The sequence below is a fragment of the Eptesicus fuscus genome, chromosome 3 (assembly GCF_027574615.1).
Source record: "Eptesicus fuscus isolate TK198812 chromosome 3, DD_ASM_mEF_20220401, whole genome shotgun sequence".
NCBI classification, from domain to species: domain Eukaryota; kingdom Metazoa; phylum Chordata; class Mammalia; order Chiroptera; family Vespertilionidae; genus Eptesicus; species Eptesicus fuscus.
In genome coordinates this window covers 28,792,242-28,818,497 of record NC_072475.1, presented here as the reverse complement: position 1 = coordinate 28,818,497, position 26,256 = coordinate 28,792,242, and the positions used below count along the sequence as shown (strand labels likewise).

Here is a 26,256-nt window from a genome sequence, read left to right as displayed (position 1 = left end):
CTGATCGCTCGGTGCCATCAGGTGCCAGAGCGGTGGCTGCTGGCCCTGATTGCTCCTGCGGGCTTCTCCATCTCCCCCTGCTCCTGAGGGGCGATCAGGGCAGCAGCTGCTGCTCACACCCGCTGATGGTGCTGGTTCCAATCGCTTCGTGCCTTCAGCGGGTGCAAGCGGGGCCGGTGCCATCAGCGCGTGGGAGCAGCGGCAGCAGTGGTGGGAGTGGGGCTACTGGCAGACAGGCAACCAGGGGCTGCGGCAGGAGAGGCTGGGTGGGGGCACGGAGGATGGGCCGAGACCCACCCCTCTGCCTACTGCAGCCTCATTGTGAGATCCACTGTGAGTTTAAATCTGGTGGGGTATGGTGGGGTGGAGGTGCACAGTTCCTTTCAAGGTGCATGAATTCATGCACTGGGCCCCTAGTATAGATACAAAATGTAATGCAGGTATGCTCCTTGAGTGATGCAAACTGGCAGCTTGACATGTCTTATTTTTGTTAATTTCTCTCTTCCCTGCAAGACTGCACACCCTCAAGGGCAAGGACTATGGTGTGTTTCATCACCACATCTCCAACTAACACCGTTGCTGACTTTGACTGTGCAGAGTAAAACTTTGCTTTAGGACATTTATAATATAGTGGGTAAAAGGGGAAGGGGATAGAAAGACCATTGTGTGGACATTTAGCCTTTCTGATATATATATATTTTATTTTTTTCAGATTTCCTTTTTTTTTACCTCTTGATCTCCTTCACCTCCTTTCTGATATATTAAGTACTTTCACATTCATCAATTCATTTGATAATTTTGTGTTAGAGCTGTTAAGAAAGGGGAACGATGATAGTTTTTCTAACTTACCATTTGGTTTCTGGCACTGAAACAGCCTTCCCTGCTGTATCCTGCCTTCAGGATGAACTGGAAATCCGATTGAATTAAGGAATGGCAGAACCTTAAAATGTCACACCTCTGCTGCCTTCATAGACTTATATAAGGTTGCTATAAAAAAGACAGTTGGGAATGGTAAATGAATCAGACCTGGCCTCTATAGACTATCCTGCTCCTTATACCAGTTCAGATTTTTGCAAGGCTTTCTTAATTCCAAAAGATTTTGAATAATGCTGTGGGCTTTTATGCAGAAATCACATACTTTTGGAATGCCTTTATCTATAACAAAATTAGCATTTTGGCAATATTGTAAAAACTTGAGAGATTTCTGAGTTCTCACTTTAATTTTGGTGTGCTTCATTAACAATGAATTACAGTTTTGCAAGTGAAGGTTATGTGAGGAATTGTGTATGAAACATAAATAGATACCATTTTCATCCTTATTTCTTCTTGTGACTAGTAGCATTTGTATTTGAGATCAATTAGGAGCTAAAGGTAATGTTAAATGTCATTATCAAGATAGAACCTGCCGGAGTCAATTTGTTACCTGCAGCTAGTAATTTTGTCAACATTTGAGGGTCTTGTGGCAATATTTTGGTGCAAATAAATTTTGTAAAATAAGGTAAAGAAAATATACATTGCATAAAGAACCTTAGGCAATTAGGAGTCATTAAGTTAACTAGTAGATACCAAAGATTGTAAGTGATGCAGAACAGATCCATTGGAATAGTCTCTTTAGATTGTACTTTCCAGCAGAGAACATAGGACTGGTATGAGTGCTTAAATTGAGTCAAATTTCTAAGGGATTTTAAAGGAGAGTTTGGGGATTATATTGGAGAAATTTAAACAGGAGATCACACATACTAATAAAAAGGAAATAGAAAGATGTATCTCAATTAAATACTTAATGACTGTTCAAGTTAGGCATTATTTGATTCATGAGCCACTGACTAGATTAAGAACTTCATGGGCAAAAGATAGACCTATTCGAGGGGACACATTTGTTTCCCATCCTCCAACTAGTGTTTCTGTTTAAATTTTGTTTAGACCTGGTTTTTAACAAAACTTTAGGCACTGAATAGGAAATATAATTGAGGCTTATCATAACTAAAGAGATGTGTGTTCTTTCCCCTGAACTAGTTGTACAACAATATTTTAGAAGCCAATGGTTGGTATTTTTGTTCTTCACATTACCCATCAGCTAATTCAGAGGTAAGGAATTCTTTGATTCTATTGTTGTCAACTTTTTATTACCCTGTATAGATTAGCTTTTATGAATTATCTAAAGGTCCTTGATCACATCTAGATTTCCACTCAGTTACTCGGTCTGTTTCTGGGCCACAACTGTCTTTAATAATTTGATGTATGCACATTAAAAAGAATAAAAAGTAATTTCAACATGGGCTTGGCAAATTGTGTTAAAATGCAGTTGATGACTAAATCATTTTAAGTATTCCAGAACTATGTAATTTGTTTTGGTTGATATGTAACTTTTTGGTGGCCCAATAATTTGTTTATACCCCCATCTTGGCAAATGGGGGGAAAAAGGTTTTAAAGGTGTGTATTATAATTGTGTGGCCTCTGTGATATTGTGATATCAGTATTAGGCTATCATTGTGTGTGCTGTGTAGGGGCAGGGTTAGGATGAGGCACATGGGGCTTAGGGTCCAAAATTTAAGGAGGTACCATGTCATGCAAGTCAGAGCTCAAATTTGTGCTCTAGCATCTGCTTTGCCTCTCCCTATTTCCAGTCCTGATGCCATGACAGGTTCATAGAACTTTGGATAAAATATCAGTAATTGAATGCTTATTGTGTGTTAGCCAATGTATTAAGTGCTTTATGTACATTTAGTACTCTCAGTAACCCTGTGAGGTGAGAACTTCAATCAGTATGTCCATTAATTTCTCATTGAATTTAGAAAGATTAAATAACAAATGATTTGACCCAGCTGAGCAAAAATTCAAACTCGGGTCTTTGTTTCAAACATCTACTGCTCTATATTGGCCATCTGTATAGAAAAACTTAATTACTTCTTGTTCATTTCTGTATTAAGAAACAGTACTCCTCAATATGTAAGGCCACACTGACATGATGCATTTAACTTTTAAGGTGAGTGAATCAGAGGTCTCTGCAGTACTAAATTGAAAATCCACAAACTTGTAGGGCTGAGTATCCTAAACTGACTTTGAGTCAGAGAACATTCCCACTGGCTTTGGTCTCCAGACATTCTGCATGGACGCTGGGGGTCTTGACTGTAATTGATTGACCCATGGATGACACAGTGCAAGACAGATTAGTCTAGAAATAGTTCAGTTTAGCAGACTAACATGTCCTCTGTACAATGGCTATATATTGTTTAAAATATCTGTCACCATTTTATTTTGTTTCTTAATGTGAATTTTTGTGGACTTCTATTTCTAAATTGTGAAATTTGGAGATTGGACTAGATAATATATATAATGGCTGTTTTTGCTTTAAAATTTTAGGGTTTTAACAAGTAAGTTTCTTAAATGTATAAGCATGTGACAAGAGTAAGGGTAAATTTGGGGATCTGGAACTATCTGAGTTATGGGAAGCTCTGGGTTCAAATATCTTTTGCCAGCCCTTATCCTTACTACTGGGGCCATTCACCTTTGTTTTTCAAAATGATTTGTTTGTAATGCTTCTCGACTGATTATCATAGAGTAGTGTTTTTCAAATTGTGGAGAAAGGATGTTTAAGAGCACCTAAGAGAGAGGGGGGCTGGTAAACTATAGTTAATACATTGGATGAATGAACAGTTTTAGTGTTTTATATATAGAGTTTGATAAACTATTTTATTTGTAAAACAAAGGGAACAAACAAACCTTCTGCTGTTTTAAAGAGATTTTAAATCACTTATCTTTCCTATTTATGTGGCTTTTATGAGTCCTTGATCCCTTGGCTAGATGGTTGTGGGGGAGATCTGACTTACAGAAAGAGATCTGATCTTGTCATTCTAGATTACAATGTACTTAATGGTAATAGCTAATACTGAATAATTACTATGTGTCATTCACTGTTCCATTTAATCTTAACATCAACCTTAAGAGAGAAATACTGTTATTATTCCCATTTTGTAGTAGATGAGGAAACTGTAACATAGAGAAGTTTGAAAACTTACTCCAACTCATACAACTAGTAAGTGGTAGGCCCAGGATTGAATCCAGACAGGTCTGATTCTAGAATCCCTGTGCTTATTACTCCTCTAACGACAGTACTGTTAATGTTGGCTAAGTATAACAGAAACAGCCATATTCCTGTTTTCCTTTAGGTAACATTGTGGATTTTGAAGTTTTCCTTAGAACTTTAGCTCTCACTTAATCCTTGATAGAAAAGTCAATTCTAAGTTTTAAATGAGTGTTTATAAAGCAAACTTTTAAGACCATGTCTGCGTATGATTAGTTAAGGAACACCTATCTGTGACAGATATATGGAGAGTAACAAAAAATGATAAAGTTAATGGAGTTAAATTGAGAGCATTTTTACATTTTTCCTTCATGGTTCATTGTGCTCTAATTTGCCAATGTTTTCTGTTTTCAAAGATATCTTCGCTCAATTTTCAGGTGATGTTTTTAGTTAAACCTTTGTTAATTAATCGTTAAGCAAATGTTTATTTGGTCAGATGTGTTTACAGAGATGTTGAATATTATATCTTTTTTATCTTGTTTTAAAAAAACAGTAAAGCTGGATTCCTTCAACAAGTTAGTGGTATCAGATACTCAAAAATTGTGGCATAACAGTGAGAGTGCCTTTAAAATTTTGATTGAGTAGCATATTCCTTTCAATGAGGTGATAATTTTGTGTGGAATGTGTACTTACTTTGAATGGCTATTTAAAAATGCAAAAATAGCCCTAGTCTGTTTGGCTCAGTGGATAGAGTGTGGGCCTGTAGACCAAAGAAACCCAGGTTTCTTTCTGGTCACGGGCAAGTGCCTTTGTTGCGGGCTCCACCCTGGCCTGGGCCCTGGTCAGGGCGCATGCAGGAGGCAACCAATTGATGTTGAGAAACACATCGATGTTTCTGTCTGTCTTTCCCTCTTCTTCCACTCTCTCTAAAAATCAATGGAAAAATATCTTCAGGTGAGGATTAACAACAACTACAAAAAAAGCAAAAATACAGTGCTTAGTAACTTAGTAAAATGAAATATTTAATATAGAGGCTTTATGGTTTGATTTTAAAATGAACTCATCTTTTATTCTAACCACATTCCTTTTAAGTAACAGGTCAGTTTTCGTTCATATTGTAGAAGAAACTAAAGCATAGAGAGGTGAAGTGACTTGATCAGAGAGACATGATGGTTTATGATTGACAGTTAGTACCAGTATGTGAACCCTTGCTTTCAGATATTAATTCTTATGCTCTTTTCCCATATCTCTCTGCACAAATTATCTCTTTGATATTTCGAAGTAGCCTAAAAAAAGTTTGGTATATATAAACAAACACAGTGGCAAAGTGTCACATATTACATTTACCATTAATAAGAGATTGTTTCCAGATGTCTCTAAGTGCAAAATTCAATAAATACTAAACTGACAGTATTACATGTTCAGGGAGGTTGAGTTTCCCATTACCTTATTTAAAAAGAAAATTGTAGAATAGAAGACCTTGAATTATAAAAAATATAATTTGCAAAGGAAGGAGAGAGCCGTAGATATATCTTGAAGTCTATCAGCTCATTTTGGTCTGAGTAGGGTTTCCTACCTACTTTATTCCTCTGCCTTCCTTTTTCTAGCTTCCTCCTCTAGCCCTTTGGTTGCTTGTTTGGAAGTGACCACAACATTTTGACATGAGAAGGCCCTAAAAGGTAGGTTGTGATATCATATGCTCACCTTTCCAGCCATGTGAAATGGCCAGACTGAGCTACACAGCCTTGGAATAAATTCAGTTTATCTAGGAGCCTGGTGGGTATGATTCATGATGCCAGGTGCTTAAGAAGAAAGTAAGGGGTTATCAGCTAATTGAAACTTTAAGTCAACCAACTATTGAGAAGACCTTCCTTACTAGAATTTGTATAATAGTTTTTATGATCTGATGAGATATTTTTCATTAAAAAAAAACTTTCCCCATGAGATTACTTTTGAGCCTAGAGGAGATATCAGTAAATAATAAAATATTTTTATCACTGAATTTTAGAGTTCAAGGCCTTAAGATGATATGATTTTACCCCATTTCTGTTTCTGATGAGGAAACAAGGTCAGTGATTAAGTGAAATTTGACAAAGTTGGAACCAAAAACCCCTGTCTCAGGTGCTTAGTTAAACTTAATTTTACCTGTGTCTCTGAGATGGACTTTAGCAGCTAGGTTCTCTTGACTCCAGCCATAGTTCTTTCCATTCCATTGGTTTCCAGCCTATTGTGTTCACAAGAGTCATCTGGACTGTCTGCTAAACATACAGCTTCCTGGACCTTTTGTTGGACATTCTGATTGAGAAGTGTTGGTTTTTAGTAGGCACTGAAGTGATTGTGATAGCTTAGGTCACCCAACATTTGGGAACTGGATCACTTGCACCCTTTCCCATAGCGAAAGTTTTGCTTTGTGCTAAAAGTGAGATAACTTTTCGGATTTTGCTTATGTGTAAATTAAGGTTAATCTAATGTTGGAAATGCTTGCATTTTGAGAATTTTGTGAACCATTAAATTATATAGTAGTTGTTTCCCCAGTATCTAAAAAATATTCTAGCAGCCCTAATAAAAAGGAGACATTAGAATTTATAACCTCTGACTTTTATTTTTCTTTAGTTTTATTTGATGTTCATGTAAATTTCTATTAGAATGCTGATTTTATTTGCAGTTATTTGGTACTTACATTCTCTTAGCTTAGTGTAGTAGGAAGAGCTTGGGATAGCTAGAAGTACAAATTGGTAAATGTGACTGGGTCCAGACTTTATTAATAGAATTAATTAGATTTCTGTGTTTTTGCTTTGCTAGGCTTGATGATTTGAAAAGTACTAACAAGGCTGATTCAGGTTATAAATTGCCCATCTCTTATCTCGTTAATTTGTTCATTCAACAAACATTTATCAATAGCCTACTATATACTTGCTATGCTGATTCTAATGTCTCTAATGGGAAAAAGAAAAACTTATAAATGGGTAACAAACACATGGATTCTGTTTACTGCTAGAATGAATAAACATCTTTTAGCTAAATGTTCATGGGCAGGTTGAAGATTCAACCAAAATAAATAACACTTCTCTCTTTAGGGAGGAAAATTAAAGGAATTATAAGAATTTAGGAACAGTAAGAGGGCTGAGAACTGGATTTGACTATAGAGAAAAACAAGACAAATGGACCTGCCTGGAAACATTTTAAGTGTCAAGTTTACTTAGGAAGCTTCTTTTCACCCCAAAAACTGCATACATCAGTACCAAAGATTTCCCTTTGTCTACTCTTTTTATTTGTAAGTAAATATATCTTTGGCTCTAGAGTTATCTCATGCCCCAGATGGAGTGAAAGGAGGCTGTTTCAGGAAGTCCTGATTCTGAGGGTTGATATATACCCAAGTATAGTTCTTGAAGTGAACAAGCTCCTGTTGGTTGGGCAGGGCAGAAACTCCTAGCACTAGAGTTTAGCATTGGAATGGCCCAAGAACCTATTTTTGGCCATTCTAAACAAATAACAATTGTTTTAAGCCCAGCAAGGTATTTAAAACGGATTCACCTTGTGTTAGAAATTTGCAGTGCTATTTTGAACATTCAAGGAAATGAGGGGGAAAATTTAAATAAATAGGTTGCCAAATTCTAGTTGTTTTGATATCTCCATGTCACAAAGGCTGTTTTTGAAGAAAAGTTTGTTGAAAAGTATACCTTGTATCTAAATAATTAGTATCTATAGTTCTGTTTCTTTTTTATTTTTTTTAAATTCTGTGGATGCTAACTACTCAAGAAACAAATCTTACTTTGAAAATGAAAACTTATACCCCAAAGCAACACATTTGCAATGGGAAATAAATAGTTCTTGCTATATTGTCATCATACCCACATTAATTTTTATTTATTACTAGAGGTCCAGTGCACGGATTTGTGCACTGGTGGGGGACATGGCCTGTGGGGATGGGCCCGCTGTGGGAGCGCCGCTCATCCTGGTCAGCCCAGCTGCTGTTCCTACTGCAGGAGCAGCCACACATCCTGGTGAGCCGAGCAGCACTCCCACTGTGGGAGCGCACTGACCACCAGGGGGCAGCTCCTGTGTTGAGCGCCTGCCCCCTGGTGGTCAGTGCACGTCATAGCGACTGGTTGACCAATCATTCTGGTCTTTCTGCCTTTTAGTCACTGGGCTTTTATATATATTCTAGAGGCCCGGTGCACGAAATTCGTACACTGGGGGGGGGGCAGGTGTCCCTTAGCCCAGCCTGCACCCTCTCCAATGTGGGGCGGTGTCCCTCAATTCAGGACTGCTGGCTCCCAACTGCTCGCCTGCCTGCCTTCCTGATTGCCCCTAACCTATTCTGCCTGTTAGCCTGATCACCCCCTAACCACTCCCCTGCCAGCCTGATTGATGTCTAACTGCTCCCCTGCCAGCCTGTTTGCCCCCAACCTCCCTCCTCTGCCGGCCTGGTCACCCCTTACTGCCCTTCCCTGCAGGCTTCATCACCCCCAACTGCCCTCCCTTGCAGGCCTGGTCCTTCCCAACTGCCCTCCCCTGCTGGCCATCTTGTGGTGGCCATCTTGTGTCCACATGGGGGCAGCCATCTTGTGTGTTGGAGTGATGGTCAATCTGCATATTACTCTTTTATTAGATAGGATAGAGGCCTGGTGCATGGGTGGAGGCCAGCTGGTTTGCCCTGAAGGGTGTCCCGGATCAGGGTGGGGGTTCCCTTGGAGCGTGGGGTGGCCTGGGCGAGGGGCCTGTGGTGATTTGCAGGCCGGTCACGCCCCCCGGCGACCCAAGTGGAGGCTCTGGTATCTGGGATATATTTATCTTCTACAATTGAAACTTTGTAGCCTGGAGCGGAGCCAAGCCTTCTACTTGCTCTGTGGCGGCATCCATTTCTGTTGGGATTTATGTATCTTCTATAATTGAAACTTTGTAGCCTTAAGCCGAGGCCTGGCCCGGCCAGGGTGTGCGGAAAGCTTGGCTTCCTCCATCGCCAGGGATACCCAAGCCTCCCTCCTACTCTCTCCGTGGCCGTAGCCATCTTGGTTGGGTTAATTTGCATACTCGCTCCTGATTGGCTGGTGGGTGTAGTGGGATGATGGTTAATTTGCATATTACTCTTTTATTAGGACAGATTAGCTAGAAATTTTAACCATGGGTAAGTCATTTTTTTTGAACTTTGGTTTCTGCTGTACTAAAGGGGGGGAAGAGGTGACTTTTTAAGGTCTTTCCAGATTTGTGGATTAGTTATCTTTAATCAGTGGACTATACATGCATAATCAGTACTCCAGAAACCAGTATCCCTTAGAGGGCTGATAATGTGCTGCCTGACTGGCCACACCCATGCTGAAAGGAAGGAACCTTCTCAAAGGGGCAGGGCCTCAGCCCTTCCTCAGTTCAGCTGACCCTTGCTCTTTAGGAAGCAAGATCTTTTTCTGCTTGGAGTGATTGTAGGTTGTACATTTAACCATTTCAAATGAAGAAGCATATAAAAGGTATGACAATATATTTTAACTTAAACTAAAATTAGCAGAACAGTTTAATAAGCCTTGTTGGAATTGGTGGTTTATTGTTTGATTTGAATTTTGGGGGACATTTATTAACCTTTTGCACTCGGATGTCGAGTGTGACTTGACATGGTTAGCTTTGGTAGCAGCTCTTTTTATACTCTTTGAATGTATCAATAATTTGAAATATAAAAAAATCCAAATAAATAAGTTTGTATGAAAAGAAACTCCAGTTTTTTATTCTACTGCTGCACTTTGTAAAATCTGGGGTATTTAAAAAATTAAATCCCGAGTAGAATAAAGGAATCGAGAAAAAAGCTAGCGAGTGCAAAGGGTTAAAACTGTGGACAGTGAAACAGGAAAGGATCAAGGATAACAGAAGAGGGACTAGGTGAAAATGAGCCTAGGCCAGTGATGCCGAACCTATGACACGTGTGTCAGCACTGACACGCGACCGCTGAGGTGGCTGCATGCCGAGGATGAAACATTTGCTGCTCCTGAGGATGAAACATTTGCAAAATAATGTTTTTTCCTCAAAGTGACACACTATCCGAGTTATGCTCAGTTTTTTGGCGAAGTTTGACACACCAAGCTCAAAAGGTTGCCCATCACTGGCCTAGGCTGAGCTGCTTTGGCTTGCTAAGCAGTCAAAGAGAAGGGGGGCTTGAGACAGGTTAAGGAGGTTTGCCTGGGACAAACTGCTTCTGTCCATTGCTCCCCTGGTCTAAAACCTCATGGAGTCCCTTAAAGTTTAGGAGATGCATGCCTGTTGGGGAAGAAGAGGAAGAGGGGAAAGGCTAAGGCATGTTCCCAGGAGGGAGAGTGCACTGGAATTGGTGATTTTTAATCTCATGTTAACACTAATGAAGCCATGGGTGGCCCTAATTTGTAAATGTGTGTTCTGAAAAGTTGTAAATTAATCCACAGGAACAATATTAAAAGGTGATTGTGTTGTGGGCCAGCCAACTATTTAGCCCAGAATGGTGTTGCAATGTTATTGTCTTTTTTATGACAAATAGTAGTTGACAGTACTGTAAAATTAGTTTAAAGGAAATATATAATTCATTTGAATCATAAAAGTGAACACTTTCTACATTTCCTTCTGTCTTTACTACTAGGTGTACCAGTTAATAATGTGGATTTTTTTCAATAGATGGAGTTATACATATGTTGATATATATGCGATTTGATATGTATGCTATTTTGTTGTATTGACAGCAAGCTTCAAAACTTCATATGTCAAATTTTTGGAAGGTGTTAACATCATAGGTATTTTTACGCTTGAAAATGTCGAATTTCGTGCCAAAGAAAGAGCATTTGCGGGAAGTTTTAATTCATTATTTTGAAGAAAAAGTTATCGTATACTTCGGGAAGCTTATGGTGAATATGCTCCATCTCAAGATACGTGTGAACGCAGGTTTAAACGCTTTAAAAGTGATGATTTCAATGTGAAAGACAAAGAATGTCCCGGTCAACTGAAAAAGTTTGAAGACCAACAATTACAAGCATTGTTGGATGAAGATGCATGTCAAACTCAAAAACAACTTGCAGAAAGATTAAACGTTGCTCAGCAAACAATTTCCGATTGTTTACAAGCAATGGGAAAGATTTTAAAGGAAGGAAAATGGGTGCCACATCAACTGACGAAAGACAAATGGAAAACCAAAATGTCATCAGTAAAATGTTGCTTCAACGGCACGAAATAAAATCTTTTTTGCATCGAATTGTGACTGTCAATGACAAGTGGATTTATTTTGAGAATCGCAAATGCACAAAATCATGGGTTGATCCAGGTCAGCCATCAACATCAACTGCAAAGCCAAATTGCTTCTGAAAGAAGACAATGCTCTGTGTTTGGTGGGATCAGGAAGGTGTGGTGTATTATGAGCTTCTATAACCAGGAGAAACCCTTAATACTGATTGCTACCGACAACAAATAATCAATTTGAACCACGTTTTGATTGTGAAACAACCAGAATGTGCCAGAAGACACGGCTAAGTATTTTTGTTTCATGATGACGCACCATCACACACTTCAAAACCAGTGAAAGACTTGTTAAAAGATCTTGCCTGGGAAGTATTAACCCACCCACTGGATTCACCAGACCTTGCTCCTTCAGATTATCACTTGTTCAGATCGATGGCACACGCACTTTCTGAGCAGCACTTCAAACGTATGAAGAAGTGGAAAATTGAGTCTCTGAATGGTTTGCCTCAAAACAAGAAAAGTTCTATTGGGACGGTATCCACAAATTACCTGAAAGATGGGGGAAATGTGTAGCTAGTGATGGATATTACTTTGAATAAAGCACTTTTGATGTTTCTCTTGAAATTATCGTGTTTTCTTTGTTTACAAAATCCACCATTATTAACCGGTACACCTAGTATATGCAGGGACAGGCACATGTGTTTGGAAGAGTAAAAGACAAAAATGATTCTATTGAACCTCCTTTAGTGTTTCACCTTGTTTTTACTGAGATTCTTGTAGACTTCTCTCACTATATCAGCCCTTGCAGGGATGATCCTACTCTTTGAGTGTTATTCTTGACCTCGCCAAGAAACCAAATAAATTTTTTTTAAAACTTGCTGTCCATGCTTGGGAATATTTGAAACACCTGGTTTTTGTGATGCTGGTTCTCTCATCCCATTTTCCCATAGCAGTATAGCATCCTGACTTCTCCCCTATTGTCATACTCACAATTGTTCATTTTTTCTTTCCTTCCATAATATAAGCTGCATGAAACCAGAGACTGTCTAGCCTTGTTTACTGGTCTCTGTCTAGTACCAGGCCTAATGCTGTGTAGGTAATGAATAAATATTTATTAAATAAGGGAATGATTTTCTTTTTCTGTCACCCAGTGAGATAACTTCCCAGGTTCTTTTGACCCTGTCCTGCTATTTCTTACTTGCTTTTTTTCATTGACATAGTATATATGCCTTCTTTTACTGTTAAACTGTGCATACTGTACCTATCATTTTCATTTTGACCAGTTTCTCTGTATTTTAGCCCCTATGCTTTGTTCCAAGTTTATTATAAAAAGGTATTCACAATTTATTTCTATGTGGAAAAGTATGTTACCAAGTGGCCTATTAGGTAGTTAAATAGGAACAGTAGGGCCACAACTGATATTTACCTACTTCCTCTTATTATTCAGGTCTTGTTGATCTCTTATAAAGATACATGTTTTCCCTGCCTTCACTTTCTGTTCCGCCATTCTATTTTTAATGCTATGACCAAGCAATCTACTTAAATCAGTGGTCTGATCAGGTAATGATTTTCTCTTGCCCTAGAATAAAATTTAGGAATTGGCCTTGTTTTGTTGTTCTGTGAAGTCAGGGACCATACGTCAGCTCAGAAATTGGACAAATTGTCTATGTTTAGAACTACAGAAATGGAACCAGACTGTTCAAGTAGGTGTTGAGTTCCCCTTCACTGGTCGGGATGTGGAAGGATAGTAAGCAGTTCTCAAATGGGATGGATTATTGGATAATTTTGAAGCTATAAGTACTCCAGGGCTGTGATATTACCTTTCAAACTGCTTAGGCCTTTCAAAGTCTGGCCCAGGTAAATTGTTAATGATTAGGATATCTTATTCATCTCCCACTGCATCTTGCAAGTGGTAGGTGCTAAACATATATTTATTCAGTAAATAAATAACTTCTACTTCTGGGTATTTTCTTGGGTGGATGAACTCAGGTTCTTTGTTTCCACTTCAGACTTGATTTTATGATGTGGGAGTATCAGATCTGGATTCTAAGTACTGGGATTCAGTGTTGGGCCTCTGCATGTGTGATCTTGGGCAAATTATTACCTCTGAGCCTTCTTTTTCATGTAAAATTAGAATGACAATTACTGTAAATAAGTTATAAGGATTAAATGCATGTGGAAATGTTTTATAATCGGAGAATGCTTTGCAAATGGTAGAAATTATTCACATTGATTGTTTTGTAACTATATATATAGCTAAGTCACTACTGTTACACTTCCACCTTATAATTAGGCTTATTTTTTATCCTTGCAAAGGGAATAAATGTAGTTGCTTTCTCTTAAAAAGCAACACATTTCCTTAACTCCTCAAGGTAAAATTTCTCTCTTATATTATTGAACTGTGCTATTTTAATTCCAGACTACCAGTGCCTGTGGATTTCTTGTTTTAGGTTCAAAAAGTACCACTGGCAGAATTAAGTAACATTTTTTCCCCCCAAATGGACCACATTTGATAGCAGTTTTCCAGTTTTAAGATCTGCCTTAAGTTATTTGGTGCTTACGATTTTATTGTTATTTTTAGATGACAAAATCAGTGAACAATTAGCAAAAGGCATTTAATGAAAATGTTATGCACTTTAATTCTTTATTCTTTACTTGTATTCCATACACACTTAACACACTGTATATTTCATAGTTATAAATGTACTAGAGGCCCGGTGCACGAAATTCGTGCACTTGGGGTGGGAGCCTCAGTTGGGCCTGTGCCCTCTCACAGTTCAGGAGCCCTTGGGTGATGTCCAAGTTCCTTGAGCCCAGCTTCTGGCTGAGTGGTGCTCCCCCTGTGGGAGCGCACTGACCACCAGGGGGCAGCTCCTGTGTTGAGCATCTGTCCTCTGGTGGTTGGTGTGCATCATAGCGACCGGTTGTTCCGCCATTCGGTTGATTTCCATGTTAGCCTTTTAATTATATAGAACTAGAGGCCCGGTACATGAAAATTTGTGCACTGGGCGGGGAGCGGGGGGGGGTCCCTCAGCCTAGCCTGCCCCCTCTCATAGTCTGGGAGCCCTGAGTGGATGTCCTACTGATGGCTTAGGCCCACTCCCCCAGGCTTGCGGGAGGCAACCAGCCAATCGGGAAGGCGATGTCCCCATCACACCTCTGCTTCTGCCACTGCTGGCCACCGTGGCTGCCTGAGCCTCTGTCCTTGCAGCCACTGCAGCTTGCCTGAGCCTTGGGCAGCCACTGCGGCTTTGTCCAGAAGGACTTCCGCCCTCATTAGCATATTACCCTTTTATTAGTATAGCTATTGCATGTAAATGCTATGATTATGCATTTTGATACTTTTTCCTAGATTGCACATGATGGAATTAGATAAATCATTAATCCATGGTGCTTCATAAAGAGCTCTTTCTGAGTTCAAGATGAGTGGGATCATCCAACACTGCTTTGTGGAGTAGTACCTAATAAGAGAGATGAGCTGTTAAGAAAGGGCAATTCTTGAATCTGAGAAGGGAAACAGATGTGTCACTGACTAGGGCTGCCTTTACAAGTAAGATATATTAACAATTCTGATTTTCATAAGATAAGGACTCTACTTTGGAAAAGAAAATTGCTGGTATTTGTTGTTTCCTCTTAATGAAGTAACTTACTGTTCTTTGTCCCCTTTAACCAGGTCAATATATGTTTTGTGACCTATTCTTTTATCACCAAAAAAGAGAGAAGAAATACTGCAGTGAATGAAGATTCCTCTGCATTTTAGCACTGCTTTTTCTACTGTCGTTGGCTTTTGAATGAGGATGACAATGGAAGAGATGAAGAATGAAGCTGAGACCACTTCCATGGTTTCTATGCCTCTCTATGCAGTCATGTATCCTGTGTTTAATGAGGTAAATCGGTAATATTTCCTCATAGGATCTCTGCAATTACTTAATGCCTACTTCTTTGTTTGTTCCTTCATGTAACAAATACTTATATAAATGAATTCCATCTATGTGTTAGGTATCATGCCAGGACTGGACATAAAATAGTGGGGTGAGAATCCCAGATATATTGTTCCCCCTCTAGAGGTTTCACTGTAGTTGGAGAGAGAGGGACATTAACTAAAAGAATACATATAATTAGATAAATGAAAAATTGTGGTAATTGCTATGAAGTTAAAAAAATTAGGTAGGGCCTGTTTTGGAGGTCAGGGTAGGCCTCACTGAAGAAGAGACATGGTAAGATCTGAAAGGGGTATGGAAGGGTTAGAAAGCTGAAGAGTTGGGGACAAGCACATGTTAGATATCCAGAGGAGCAGGCACAAACTATCCTAATGAGTTACAGTCAGTAGCCACAAACATTTTTACCAATAAATGAAACATAACAGTGCTTTGTATTTAGAGAAGATGTACTTTTTTTTAATTTTAGGAATATTCTAGGACTTAATACATTTTGGCTTTTCTTTTAAATTAATATTTACTATATTAAAGTGTGTAGAGAATTCTAGAACTGTGCAAGTTTCTTAAGTATAATCTAATCACTTTGCACCTTTTAATGGTGACCTAAGGTCCTGATATATGAATTTATTTTCCTGAAATTACCTATGACTAAAATCTAGGACTCCGAATTCTGTGGCTTTAGGCTTTTTATCTATTTAATTAGTTGTGGGTTTGTGGATGCTTTTTTTTTTTGTTTTATTAATCTAATTAATTATAAAGCTATTGATACCATTAACCTTATTGTTGCTACTACAACCTGGAAGCCCTTACCATTTCCAATAATTTTTCATCTCTTTTTGTAAAATAATTATATTAGAGTAAGATCGTGAGTTTAAAAACCATTTCTCCTACATTATTAGGTTTATTCATAATGAATGTATTTGATTTATTTTATGATCTAATGTCTTGGGGTCAATAGAGAGTGGTTCATCCTCTTCAACTTGAAATCTAGAGACGTAGTTTAGTTTCCATTTCAGACAAATATTTTGAACTTCAAACACTGTCTCCTAAATAGTGTTAGGCTCAGTGACCAAAGGAGAAAATGCAAAACAATGGCTTGGGTAAAATTTATTTCTCTTACATAAAAAATTCTAGAAGTAAGTGGACTAGGGCGAGTGTTATGGCACGGTATCACCTGAAACTCAGGTTCCTATCTTCTGTTCCATCATCTTAGTGCTGGCCTTCCAGCACTTTTACCAAGGTCACTTCAGCATGTGGGATGCTGCTGAAGCTTCCTGGAAAGGGCAAAAAAAAAAAAGAGCAGGAGGGTGTGTGGGTGTGTCTGTGTGTGTGTGACTTCCAACTGATTCTGCTTTCTTAAGAACCTTTTTGAATGTCCTATAAAAGACTTCCATTTACGTCTCATTGATAAAAATGTAATCTTATGACCACACCTAGCTGAAAAAGAGGTTGGGAAATTAAGAAGTTTGCTATTAAGGAGGAAGCAAGTAGGAGGCATCTTTTGAAAAACCTGTCTCTATTATACTGCTACCATGCTAGCTTCTGAGGCCCTCTTTTAGTGCTGGTTACACCTATCTCTGGCAGCTATAGCAGACACTCTAGTAATTAATTCCACCATTTTGTTTTAATACTTTACCCATTCATTGCAAGGCTAGAATTATTGTTAGAAGCAAGTGTTTCCCTTCTGTTTAGTAAATATTCACTAAATGCCAACCATTTATTTGTTAAGTGTTCTGATAGGGTCTGGAAATGTAGAGGGAAAAATAAGGTTTCCTTATAAGAATCTTAGGGAATACAGATGCTTAAGCAAATAAATTATTTAATGATCCTTGTACCAAGTAAGAAGTAAGGAGACAGTCCCTGAAAGCTGGTGAGTAATCTATCTTGATGATTAGTGTTTGGACTTCTCAGGTACTTTAAGAACCGTATGACAGTTCCTGCCAGAGGTGCTCCCTCTTTTCATGTCTGTAGTCTAACTCTATAGCTAACTCAGTGGCTATTGGGTCAAGTTGTTCTGGGAGAATATTCTATATTTATCTGGTTACTTTAAGTCTTTTCTTGACGGGGGGGCAATTACATTTCTGAGCTTCAGTTTGATCCTTTAGTTAATGAAGAGGAATGAGAAAAGCTTTTTTTTCCTAACAATTTGGGTGATATTTTTTACATATGGAAAGTGGATTTTATATCAGTCTTGACTTTGGAAAATAATTGTATAGGATGTAGCATTCTGGTGAAATGCTCTGTTGGGATTAATACAACTTTCCTAATTTATTTGGTATAAGGAAAATTAACTTGAAAGAAAAATAAATGGCTGTGAGTGGACTAGTAAATCTCTTTCAGAAATAAAGGCAGTGATTCTCTCCAGATGAGATCTAAAAACATATGTAGGTTAATGGGCCCAGAATTAGAACACGTTGCCAAATGACTCATAGTTGGTTCAAGAACTAATTGTTAGAAGTAAATTTTTAAAATGAAATGGCTAGAAGTGGCAAACTGAGAGATACTGCATCAAATTCTCAGGGTCTAATTCTCAAATTGAATTTATTGGTCAAACATGGTATCAAGCTTTTTTAAACAATTATTTCTGTCATGTATTTTAAAAAGAGAATACACAATGAATAAGCTTTTAGGAATATTAGTAGTAGTAGGTTTCCTCTTTGACAGAGGTGAAATCTTGGGCTTGATTTAGGAATGGAGTCAAATGATTAGTGCCCCTTCAAATGTGAAGTTTTTGTTTAAAAAGACTAAAAAATTAGCATTGTTCTCTAACATTCCAGTATATTAATGTGATATCTTAAATAAGATACCTAATCAGTTAATTGATATTTATAGTTCAAAGGAGGATTTTTCTATAAATCTACTAATTGGGAAATTAGTTTGGCATTATCTGTACTATGCAGATTTAAAGATAAGTGATTGTCAAGTTAATCATGCAGAAAGTAGTACCACAGAACCACTTTGAAGGTAAATGAATCACTAAATTTTGTCTACAATCTATATATATATAAAAGCCTAATATGTAAATTGTCCCCACGGGAGTTCGACCAGGAGACCCATGACTCGCTGTGATGTGTACTGACCACCAGGGGGCATTGCGGAATGAAGGAAGGACCCGGCCAGCAGCTGATAGGCCCCAATCAGTCCTGATTGCCAGCCAGGCCTAGGGACCCTACCTGTGCACACCAGGCCTCTAGTGTAATATAAGAGTGAAAAAGCTTATGCATTCTCACCATAACATTACATCCATAATAATAACTATGATGGGTCTCCCAGTCATCATGTAGAACAGATTTTTAGACAGTAGTACATCCTTACGCCTGAGGAAATTTTGGTGCTCTTGCTCACAAGGCAAAATTATTTATGGCATTCTGGGAGCTTGACGCTTGCTAAACTTAATGAAGTTATGCTAGGACAGCTGAAGGAGTGGGCTTGTTTAATCAGCAGCTGCAGAGTTCAGAGTCCAAGTGTATTGCATGTTGTAAATGTACTGTGAAATAGGTCTCCTGTTTGCATTATGGAATGAGTTTATAAAAACCTAACGCCAAGTGTTAGAACAGGTTTTTAGGTGTTATTATTTTTCACTAATTTTTAATATATGGAGGAAGAGAGTTGTATGCTTCATTTCTTCATTCCAGGAAAGGATATACCACGTGTCTTATTTTCCCATGACTTTTGGAGGAATTGTTTCAAGGTGAAATATACTGTATGAAGAAGTAGGTATTTTGAGACAGAAATAACAATTTTGCAACCAAAGGTGAATTTTAGATCATCCAAATTTTATACTTTTGTTTATTAAAACACACAAAGCGGAACTTATGATAAGTAATTAGTATTATTCTATTCAGAAGAATCCAAATCAACTATTTCTGCTAACTCTCAGCAGCATATATAGTACAACTCTTAATTTATCAATAAGGAAATGAATTCTGAGAATACTTCTCCAGCTTTACCTGTCCTTTTTATTTTTTCCTAGTGAAAAAAAAAAAAATCCCAAATTTTGAGCATAATAAACATACTTTTTCACAGTGAAGGCATGGGTTTCCCCTACAATACCACCATCCAGAGGTAATCATAGTTCATATTTCCATTTGAATTACTTCTCTGTCACTTATTAGGTTATATAATTTTGTCTTAGTTTTTTTACATGTAAAATGAGGCTAAAAAATATTTCTTACCCTGGCCTGGCTTGCTCGGTGGTTACAGTGTCAGCCCTCAAACCAAAGGGTCTCAGGTTCAGTTTCTGGTCAAGGGTATGTACCTGGGTTGCAGTTCCATCCCTGGCCCCAGATGGGGCATGTGTGGGAGGCAACCAATTGATGTGACTCTCTCACACTGTCTCCCTTACACGTGGTAGAAACTCAGGAATTTGTTGGCTCTTAAGTAGCTGAAGAGATTCAATGATAGGGTATACTCCCCTCTGGAGAGGGTGAGTATAGGGAGGCAGGGTAGTATTAGTGTCTTACGCATGAGTTTTGGAGCCAGACAGATCCAGTGTGAATCCTTTCTCCACTAGCTTTTTAATATTTGCATAAATTTATGCAAACTGAGTTTCTTTTATAAAACGGAGATGATGATAACTAGTTCCATATTTATTGTGAGGATTAGAGATACTCTATAAAAATACACTGTATAATAAGTCCTTAGTAAATGATAGGTGTTAGAATATTACTGGATGATCTCTCCCCTTTACCCCCACCCTCCCCACCCTCCCTCTGAGACCCGACAGTCTAATCCATGCCTCCTTGTTTCTGGGTCTGTTCTTGTTCATCCGTCTATGTTGTTCATTATTTCCCCTAGATGAGTGAGACCATGTGCTATTAGAAATACAACTATAAGAACCGAAAATGAGACAAGCAATAATGGTTATGGTGACAGGCAAATGAATCAGTCTGTAGTGAGTTTCTTTCTGGGCCAACAGTCCTTTTGAGACCCAATTTCAATGTCCAACAGTTCCTTATGTGTACATGTCAGCACTGACATTACAGTTCTGGATGGTGGACAAATGGTGGTAATGCAGGTCCGACTCTCTCTGGTTTGGTCCTGGGCAACCTGCAGTGATGCACAGCTGCTAATGAGCCTAACTAGCGGTTAAGGACAACAGGGGGTTGGGGACATGTGTGGGATGGGAATGGGGGGATGAGGACAAATATGTGATACCTTAATCAATAAAGAAATTAAAAAAAAAAAAATATTACTGGAACCTGATATTGTCATGAAAGGTACTAGTAAGATAAACATGATTTTATTATGAAATCATATATCTCAAGTGGGAAGCCTAAAATAGAAGCACTTTTAATAGAGAAAAGAAAAACATCTTGCTGCCTACGTATTACAGGCTGAAATTATGGATTCCAGAACAATTTAGATAAATTTATGAGAAAATAAGTTGGATTAAAATATGTATAGTGCCTATGTGCCTGGTACTCCCTGGGGAATGTGGATATCACATAGGTATAAAGCCTAGTCGGTTTATTACAAGATATGTAGGCATTAATGTATCCCAGAATGACTCCTCTCAGAGTTCTGGTGAGGTGCTTCATAGCTCAAAGATTTGATTTAGTGTGTTACCTCTTACCTTCCCCTTTCTTTTCTAAGGTACACATATGTAAACTTAATCTAGAAATCTGGAGATGCTGATGGTAAGGGAAGTTGGCTAATTCTATGAGTTCTTCACAGACTATTCTTGACCTCTTTTCTTGGCCTTGAGCTTTTTGCATATCAGGGCATTAGAGAATGAGTTATAGTGCTGATAATTGAAGGCACACATGTGACTCAGACCTTTGACTTGTTGAAAGAGGTCAGAATGTGGTGTTAACCCAAATAAGGAAATAGGTTTCTATCAGGGTGGAAACATTCATCCTGTTTCCTTCTGCCTATCCTGCATAACAAGAACTTGAGATCAGAAGAGCTGTGTTGTTATTTTAATCTTCAGTTGTATTTATTATAACTAAGTGAATTCTGTGGGGAAAAATTCATTTTTGGAGATATACCTCTTTGTTGATTTTATATAAACTCCTCATAGAGTTGCTTTTTTGCTGTATTTGCTAACTTGTCCCCTTGTGTTTTCCCTTTTACCTACTAAAGACAATGTTACATTTTGTAAGATGTGTAAGAAGCTAAGTTAAATACTGCACTTTTTATTTTTGGAGATAAAGTGGTGTTGGAGATTTCGTGTGCGTGCGTGCGTGTGTGTGTGTGTGTGTGTGTGTGTGTGTGTGTAGGGTAGGGCAGGTCAAAAGTAGGTTTACAGTCATTTGTATGGAAAAATACAATAAATAATAATACAAGAATAAACTATATCCAGTACTCACAACTATAAACCTATTTTTGCCCCACCCCGTATGCTGTTTATAAAGGAAAACCTACATTTTCATTGCCTTGAGATTGAAAGGAATATTAATTGTATAATAGGTTAATAAGTTTTCTATAGAAATTTTCTATTTGCATAGAAATTTATAAAGGTTAGAATGCTTTGTATTCTAACAGTATTTAACACTTAATACTGTCCCAAATAAAAAATAAATACTTTGAGTTTTATTGAGTTAACTGGCCTAATTCTTAGGGACTAAAGAAATCTGAATTTAACTTAAGATAGTTATTTTAAGCCTGGCAGTTAACTCTTCACCAAAGAGGTGTTTTTGTTTTTTTATGAAATTGTACTAGAGGCCCGGTGCATGAAATTCATGCATGGGGGGGAGTCTCCTCAGCCCAGCCTGCACCCTCTCCAATCTGGGACCCCTTGGGGGATGTCCGTCTCACAGTCCTGGACTGCTGGCTCCTAATTGCTCACCTGCCTGGTCACCCCTTACTGCTCCCCCTGCCGGCCTGGTAGACCCCTCTGCTGGTCTGGTCGCCCCCAACTGCCCCCCCTGCCGGCTAGTCACCCCTCACTGCCCCCTGTGCCAGCCTAATTGTTCCCAACTGCCCCCCACCTGCCGGCCTGCTCGCCCCCAACTGCACCCCCTTGCCGGCCTGGTTGCTCCTAACTGCCCCTCCCCCCGCTGGCCTGGTCGCCCCCAACTCACCCCCCCTTGCTGGCCTGGTCACCCTCAAATGCCCCCCCCCCCCCCGTTGGCCTGGACGCCCCACACAGCCTGCTGTTCAGTTGTTTGGTCATCCCTCACTAACCCCCCTGCTGGCCTAGTCGTCCCACGCAGCCTGCTTATTCAGTCGTTTGGTCGTCCCTTACTAACCCCCCTGCCCGCCTGGTCATAGGCAGCCATCTTGTGAAGGTTCCTCTTTATTATATAGGATACCTTCTTTGGCTCACTGAAAGTGAATTGTATAAAGTTTCTAATATGATCATTTTATCTTTCAAAATTATAAACCTTACATCCTATATAATAAAAGGCTAATATGCAAATTGTCCCTTCCACTGGGAGTTCAACCAGGGGGGCGGGGCTGGCTGACCAACTGCCCACGGCCCCTCCCCACAGCCAGCCCAGCCCCAATCAGCCCCGATTGGGGCAGATGGGCCGGACCCCACCAGTGCACAAATTCGTGCACCGGGCCTTTAGTATTTGACATACAAATTAAAAGCATTTGGATTGAACTTTTGATTTAGTATTTTAGGTAACTCTTTTTTAATCCTGATAAAATACAGGACAGATATACACATCTCTGAAATCCCGGATGATCCACAGTCTTCAATTTGAGTGTCAAACAAACCTTTTATCTGCACTACTTGCTAATTAATAAAATAGACTAATCTCAGCTTAATCCTTGGCTGAGGGGATTGAAAAGCAATTAAGAAGGAGTATGGTAGTAAATACAAAGAATCTTAAGTAGCAAATGTTTTCTTTGTATTGGTCATCTTATATTCAATAGACATACACAAAAGTGTTTATTCTTTCTATAGGGATTTATATTGTTTTGTATTCTGTGCTAATCTTAAAATAAATTTATCTTTAAAGTACAGTGTTTCTGAGCATCCCACTTGGGCTCCTTTCCTCCCTGCTAAAGGGAGTCTGTCTATCTCTCAATAAACTGCTTTTGCTTAAAATAAATAAAGTACAGTGTTTCTTATTTAAAAAAAAAAAAGGAATAAAGAACTGATATACATAGCTTAATTTTTCATGGTTTCTAATGAAATTTTTTAGATAATTCTCTTTGAAGAATTATGGTGATTTAGAGTTAATTAGCAAATACTTTTGTTAGTTGAATGATGTGTGTATCGATGTGCTTACTATAGAATGGAATATCAGAAATGTTGCTTTTTCTAAGAAAATTGATATTAATTTTGATTTAAAATTTTTATTGCAGCTAGAACGAGTAAATCTGTCTGCAGCTCAGACACTGAGAGCAGCTTTCATTAAGGTGAGGCACAAGTAACTTATTGTGATTATTAGAATGTATGTTATACATAAATCTAAATACCAGCTGATAATTGCCAGGTTATTTTCTTAGTGACAACCTTTTAACTATCTTGTGCCTGTTTTGGTGTACTCTGTAAAGATTAATACACTTCCAAAAAGTGAGCTGAAACAAGTGCTCTTTCCTGAAAATTCATCCTTTTGCTTGGTGCTTTTGAAACTGACTTTGGAGTATTCTCTCTTTAACTTTGGAGTCAATTTTTAAAATTATTTTTTATTTGACTTGTTAAAACCTTTTATAAAATTGTAACTCAGAAATGTTCATATTATTCAATTTTAGGACATAAGTATAAAACAATGTTTTGAGCATGAAAATAAGACCTCTGTGTACATCAGATTAAGTACACTTTGAGAATATACAGCTAAGTCACTCAGCATGAATTTTTCTGTGTTTCTAGACCTGAGATTTTCCATTGATAATCACTAGCCATCTGTCACTGTTGAGAACTTAAAATATGGCTAGTTCCAATTTAATTGTACTGTACATATAAAATACATGCCAGATTTCGAAGACAGTACAAAATAAAGAATATAAAATAACTCAGTACTAAGTAATTTATATTTTGTTGAAATGAATGTTTTAGATTTACTCTTAAGATAATTACATTTTTTATATATTTTTAAAATATATTTTTATTGGTTCCAGAGAGGAAGGGAAAGGGAGAGAGATAGAAACGTCAATGATGAGAGAGTCATTGATCAGCTGCCTCCTGCACGCCCACAATCTGGGCATGTGCCCTTGATAGGAATTGAACCTGGGACCCTTCATTCTGCAGGCCGACCTCTATCCACTAAGCCAAACCGGCCAGGGCTTAAGATAATTACATTTTTTAAAAAACTTTTTGAATATGGCTACTAGAAAATTTAAAATTACAGGGGCTTATATTTGTTTCTTGCATTATATTTTTATTGGATGGCCCTACTTTATATGTTGGATGCATTCTTGCATATAAAACTTTATCCCCATCCCCACCCAAAATACGTTATCAGGGTGCCTCAAACTTTAATTTTTATTTACTTTGTGTGTGTTTGTTCCTATTAGTAACTAAAACAACTTATGTTTTAGATAAAGTATTTTAATCTTTAAATCAAGAATAAATTTATAGTTGAGATTCATTGGAGTTGAAATTATAAATCCATCTGATATTTTTATGGCAAAGATTAGCTTATAGATTCCAGTCTTAACTGATAGCATAGATAATGTCACTTGGCATCTCTTTTCACATCATATATGTTGGATTAGAATTATTTAGATGCGTTTAATATTCTATAAAATGTAGTGTCTGAGTACACATTCATACTAGCTTCTTTAAAACATTCTTGCCAAATCATTGGGTTAATAAAGAGAATCAACAAATGAATGCCATTATCTTTTCTTTTTTTCTTCCTTTCCTTATTAGTGTGATTTTAAATGCCATATTTGGTCATTAGGGAGGCTTAATGGCAACTATTTTAAGCATGTTTGTAACCAAAGCAAAGAAGGAAAAGTGATAGGTTGCACAATGTAGTATTGGTTAGGCAAAAGTCCGTTTTTCAGCTTTTCTGATACCTAGAACAGAGAGTATTTATCCTGTGTATTTTGGTAAAGAAGACCCTGTCTGAAGCAGTAGATGGTATACTAAATGACATTCATAAAAGAGATAAAATAATGAATTTCATGAAGATTTTTTTGGTAATGTCTTTATATATAAGCTAATGTTTTAACACTGAAGTACAAGTAAAAAGCAGTTTGTTTAAAGTATGTGGCTATGGTAGATCTGGTTTGATACATGGGTAAATTTTGCTCTCCATGGCATGGATTCTTAACTGGGGATAGTGAAAGTTATTTTGCAGGAAAATATTAGTCAGTTTTGCATTGATTTATTCTTAATTATCACATTTAATATATTAAATTTCAAATGAAATTAAAGAAAGGCATGCATTGGAAAGATAAAGATTTTTGTGTTTGTATAGTATATTTAAATGCATATTTCCAGTTCTGGGTCCATAACAACAGTTATATTTATCGAGCTTTAATATCTGTTTTTGTTATTGGGGGAAAAGGGTTGAAATAATTTATTTCAAGATAAAATAATTTTAGTAAATGTATATTCTGCTTTTGATTCCTTTCTCCTCTAGAAGTTCTGATAGATTGTGCTGTTGAGAATCACTGATTTACAGATTGGATATTACTGCCCTTGGGGACAGTTTTTTCTTACAGTTGGATTCTTCATAAAAATTGTATACTTATAGAGTTGAAGGTTTTATTTGGGGGGAGGGGAGAAACCTGTAGGTATGTAGTCTCTGATTTAACAGTAGATCTATTTATTTTATCAGAGTCATTGGATAAATTTAAGGCTTTTTAAATAAAAAGTAGCCTAAGTAAGAGTTCAGACAGAAGATAATAAGGCAACTATTCTCAAACTATGTGCCAGGGCACCCTGAGACCCCATAGCAAATATCTTGGGTGTCATGAGATATTTAAAAATTTTAAAGAAACACAGTGATAATCAACATCTGGTTGACACTGAACTACTAGCTTGCAGTATGCTGTTTCAACGTATTTGATTGAATTACATTCCTTTCAGTTATGTCATGTGTTTGTCAGCTGGACTTTGGCCATTGCTGTGATAAAAAGCAAGTACCATAAGGAAATCAATGTACAACAGGAAATGAGGGTAGTGTCCAATCTAATTCCAACATTTGAGACATTGTGCAGTGCCCAGCAGGGTGTACAGATCTCATTAAAATAAGTAAT

At 37.9% G+C, this 26,256-nt stretch overlaps 1 protein-coding gene across 5 annotated transcripts in view; it reads left to right on the top strand.

The window, feature by feature from the left end:
• Window positions 1-26,256, top strand: part of PDCD10 (programmed cell death 10) — a 48,512-nt gene that overhangs the window by 6,660 nt on the left and 15,596 nt on the right. For 2 of the 5 annotated variants that reach the window (XM_054713700.1, XM_054713702.1), the window contains exons 2-3: window positions 14,926-15,096; window positions 23,410-23,463. In XM_054713700.1, the coding sequence (XP_054569675.1) occupies window positions 15,001-15,096; window positions 23,410-23,463 (150 nt within the window). In that variant the 5' untranslated portion in view covers window positions 14,926-15,000. Of the gene's footprint in view, window positions 1-14,678; window positions 14,760-14,882; window positions 15,097-23,409; window positions 23,464-26,256 lie in introns of those variants that run through there. The other 3 variants (XM_054713701.1, XM_008142261.3, XM_054713703.1) reach the window with 3 other exon arrangements.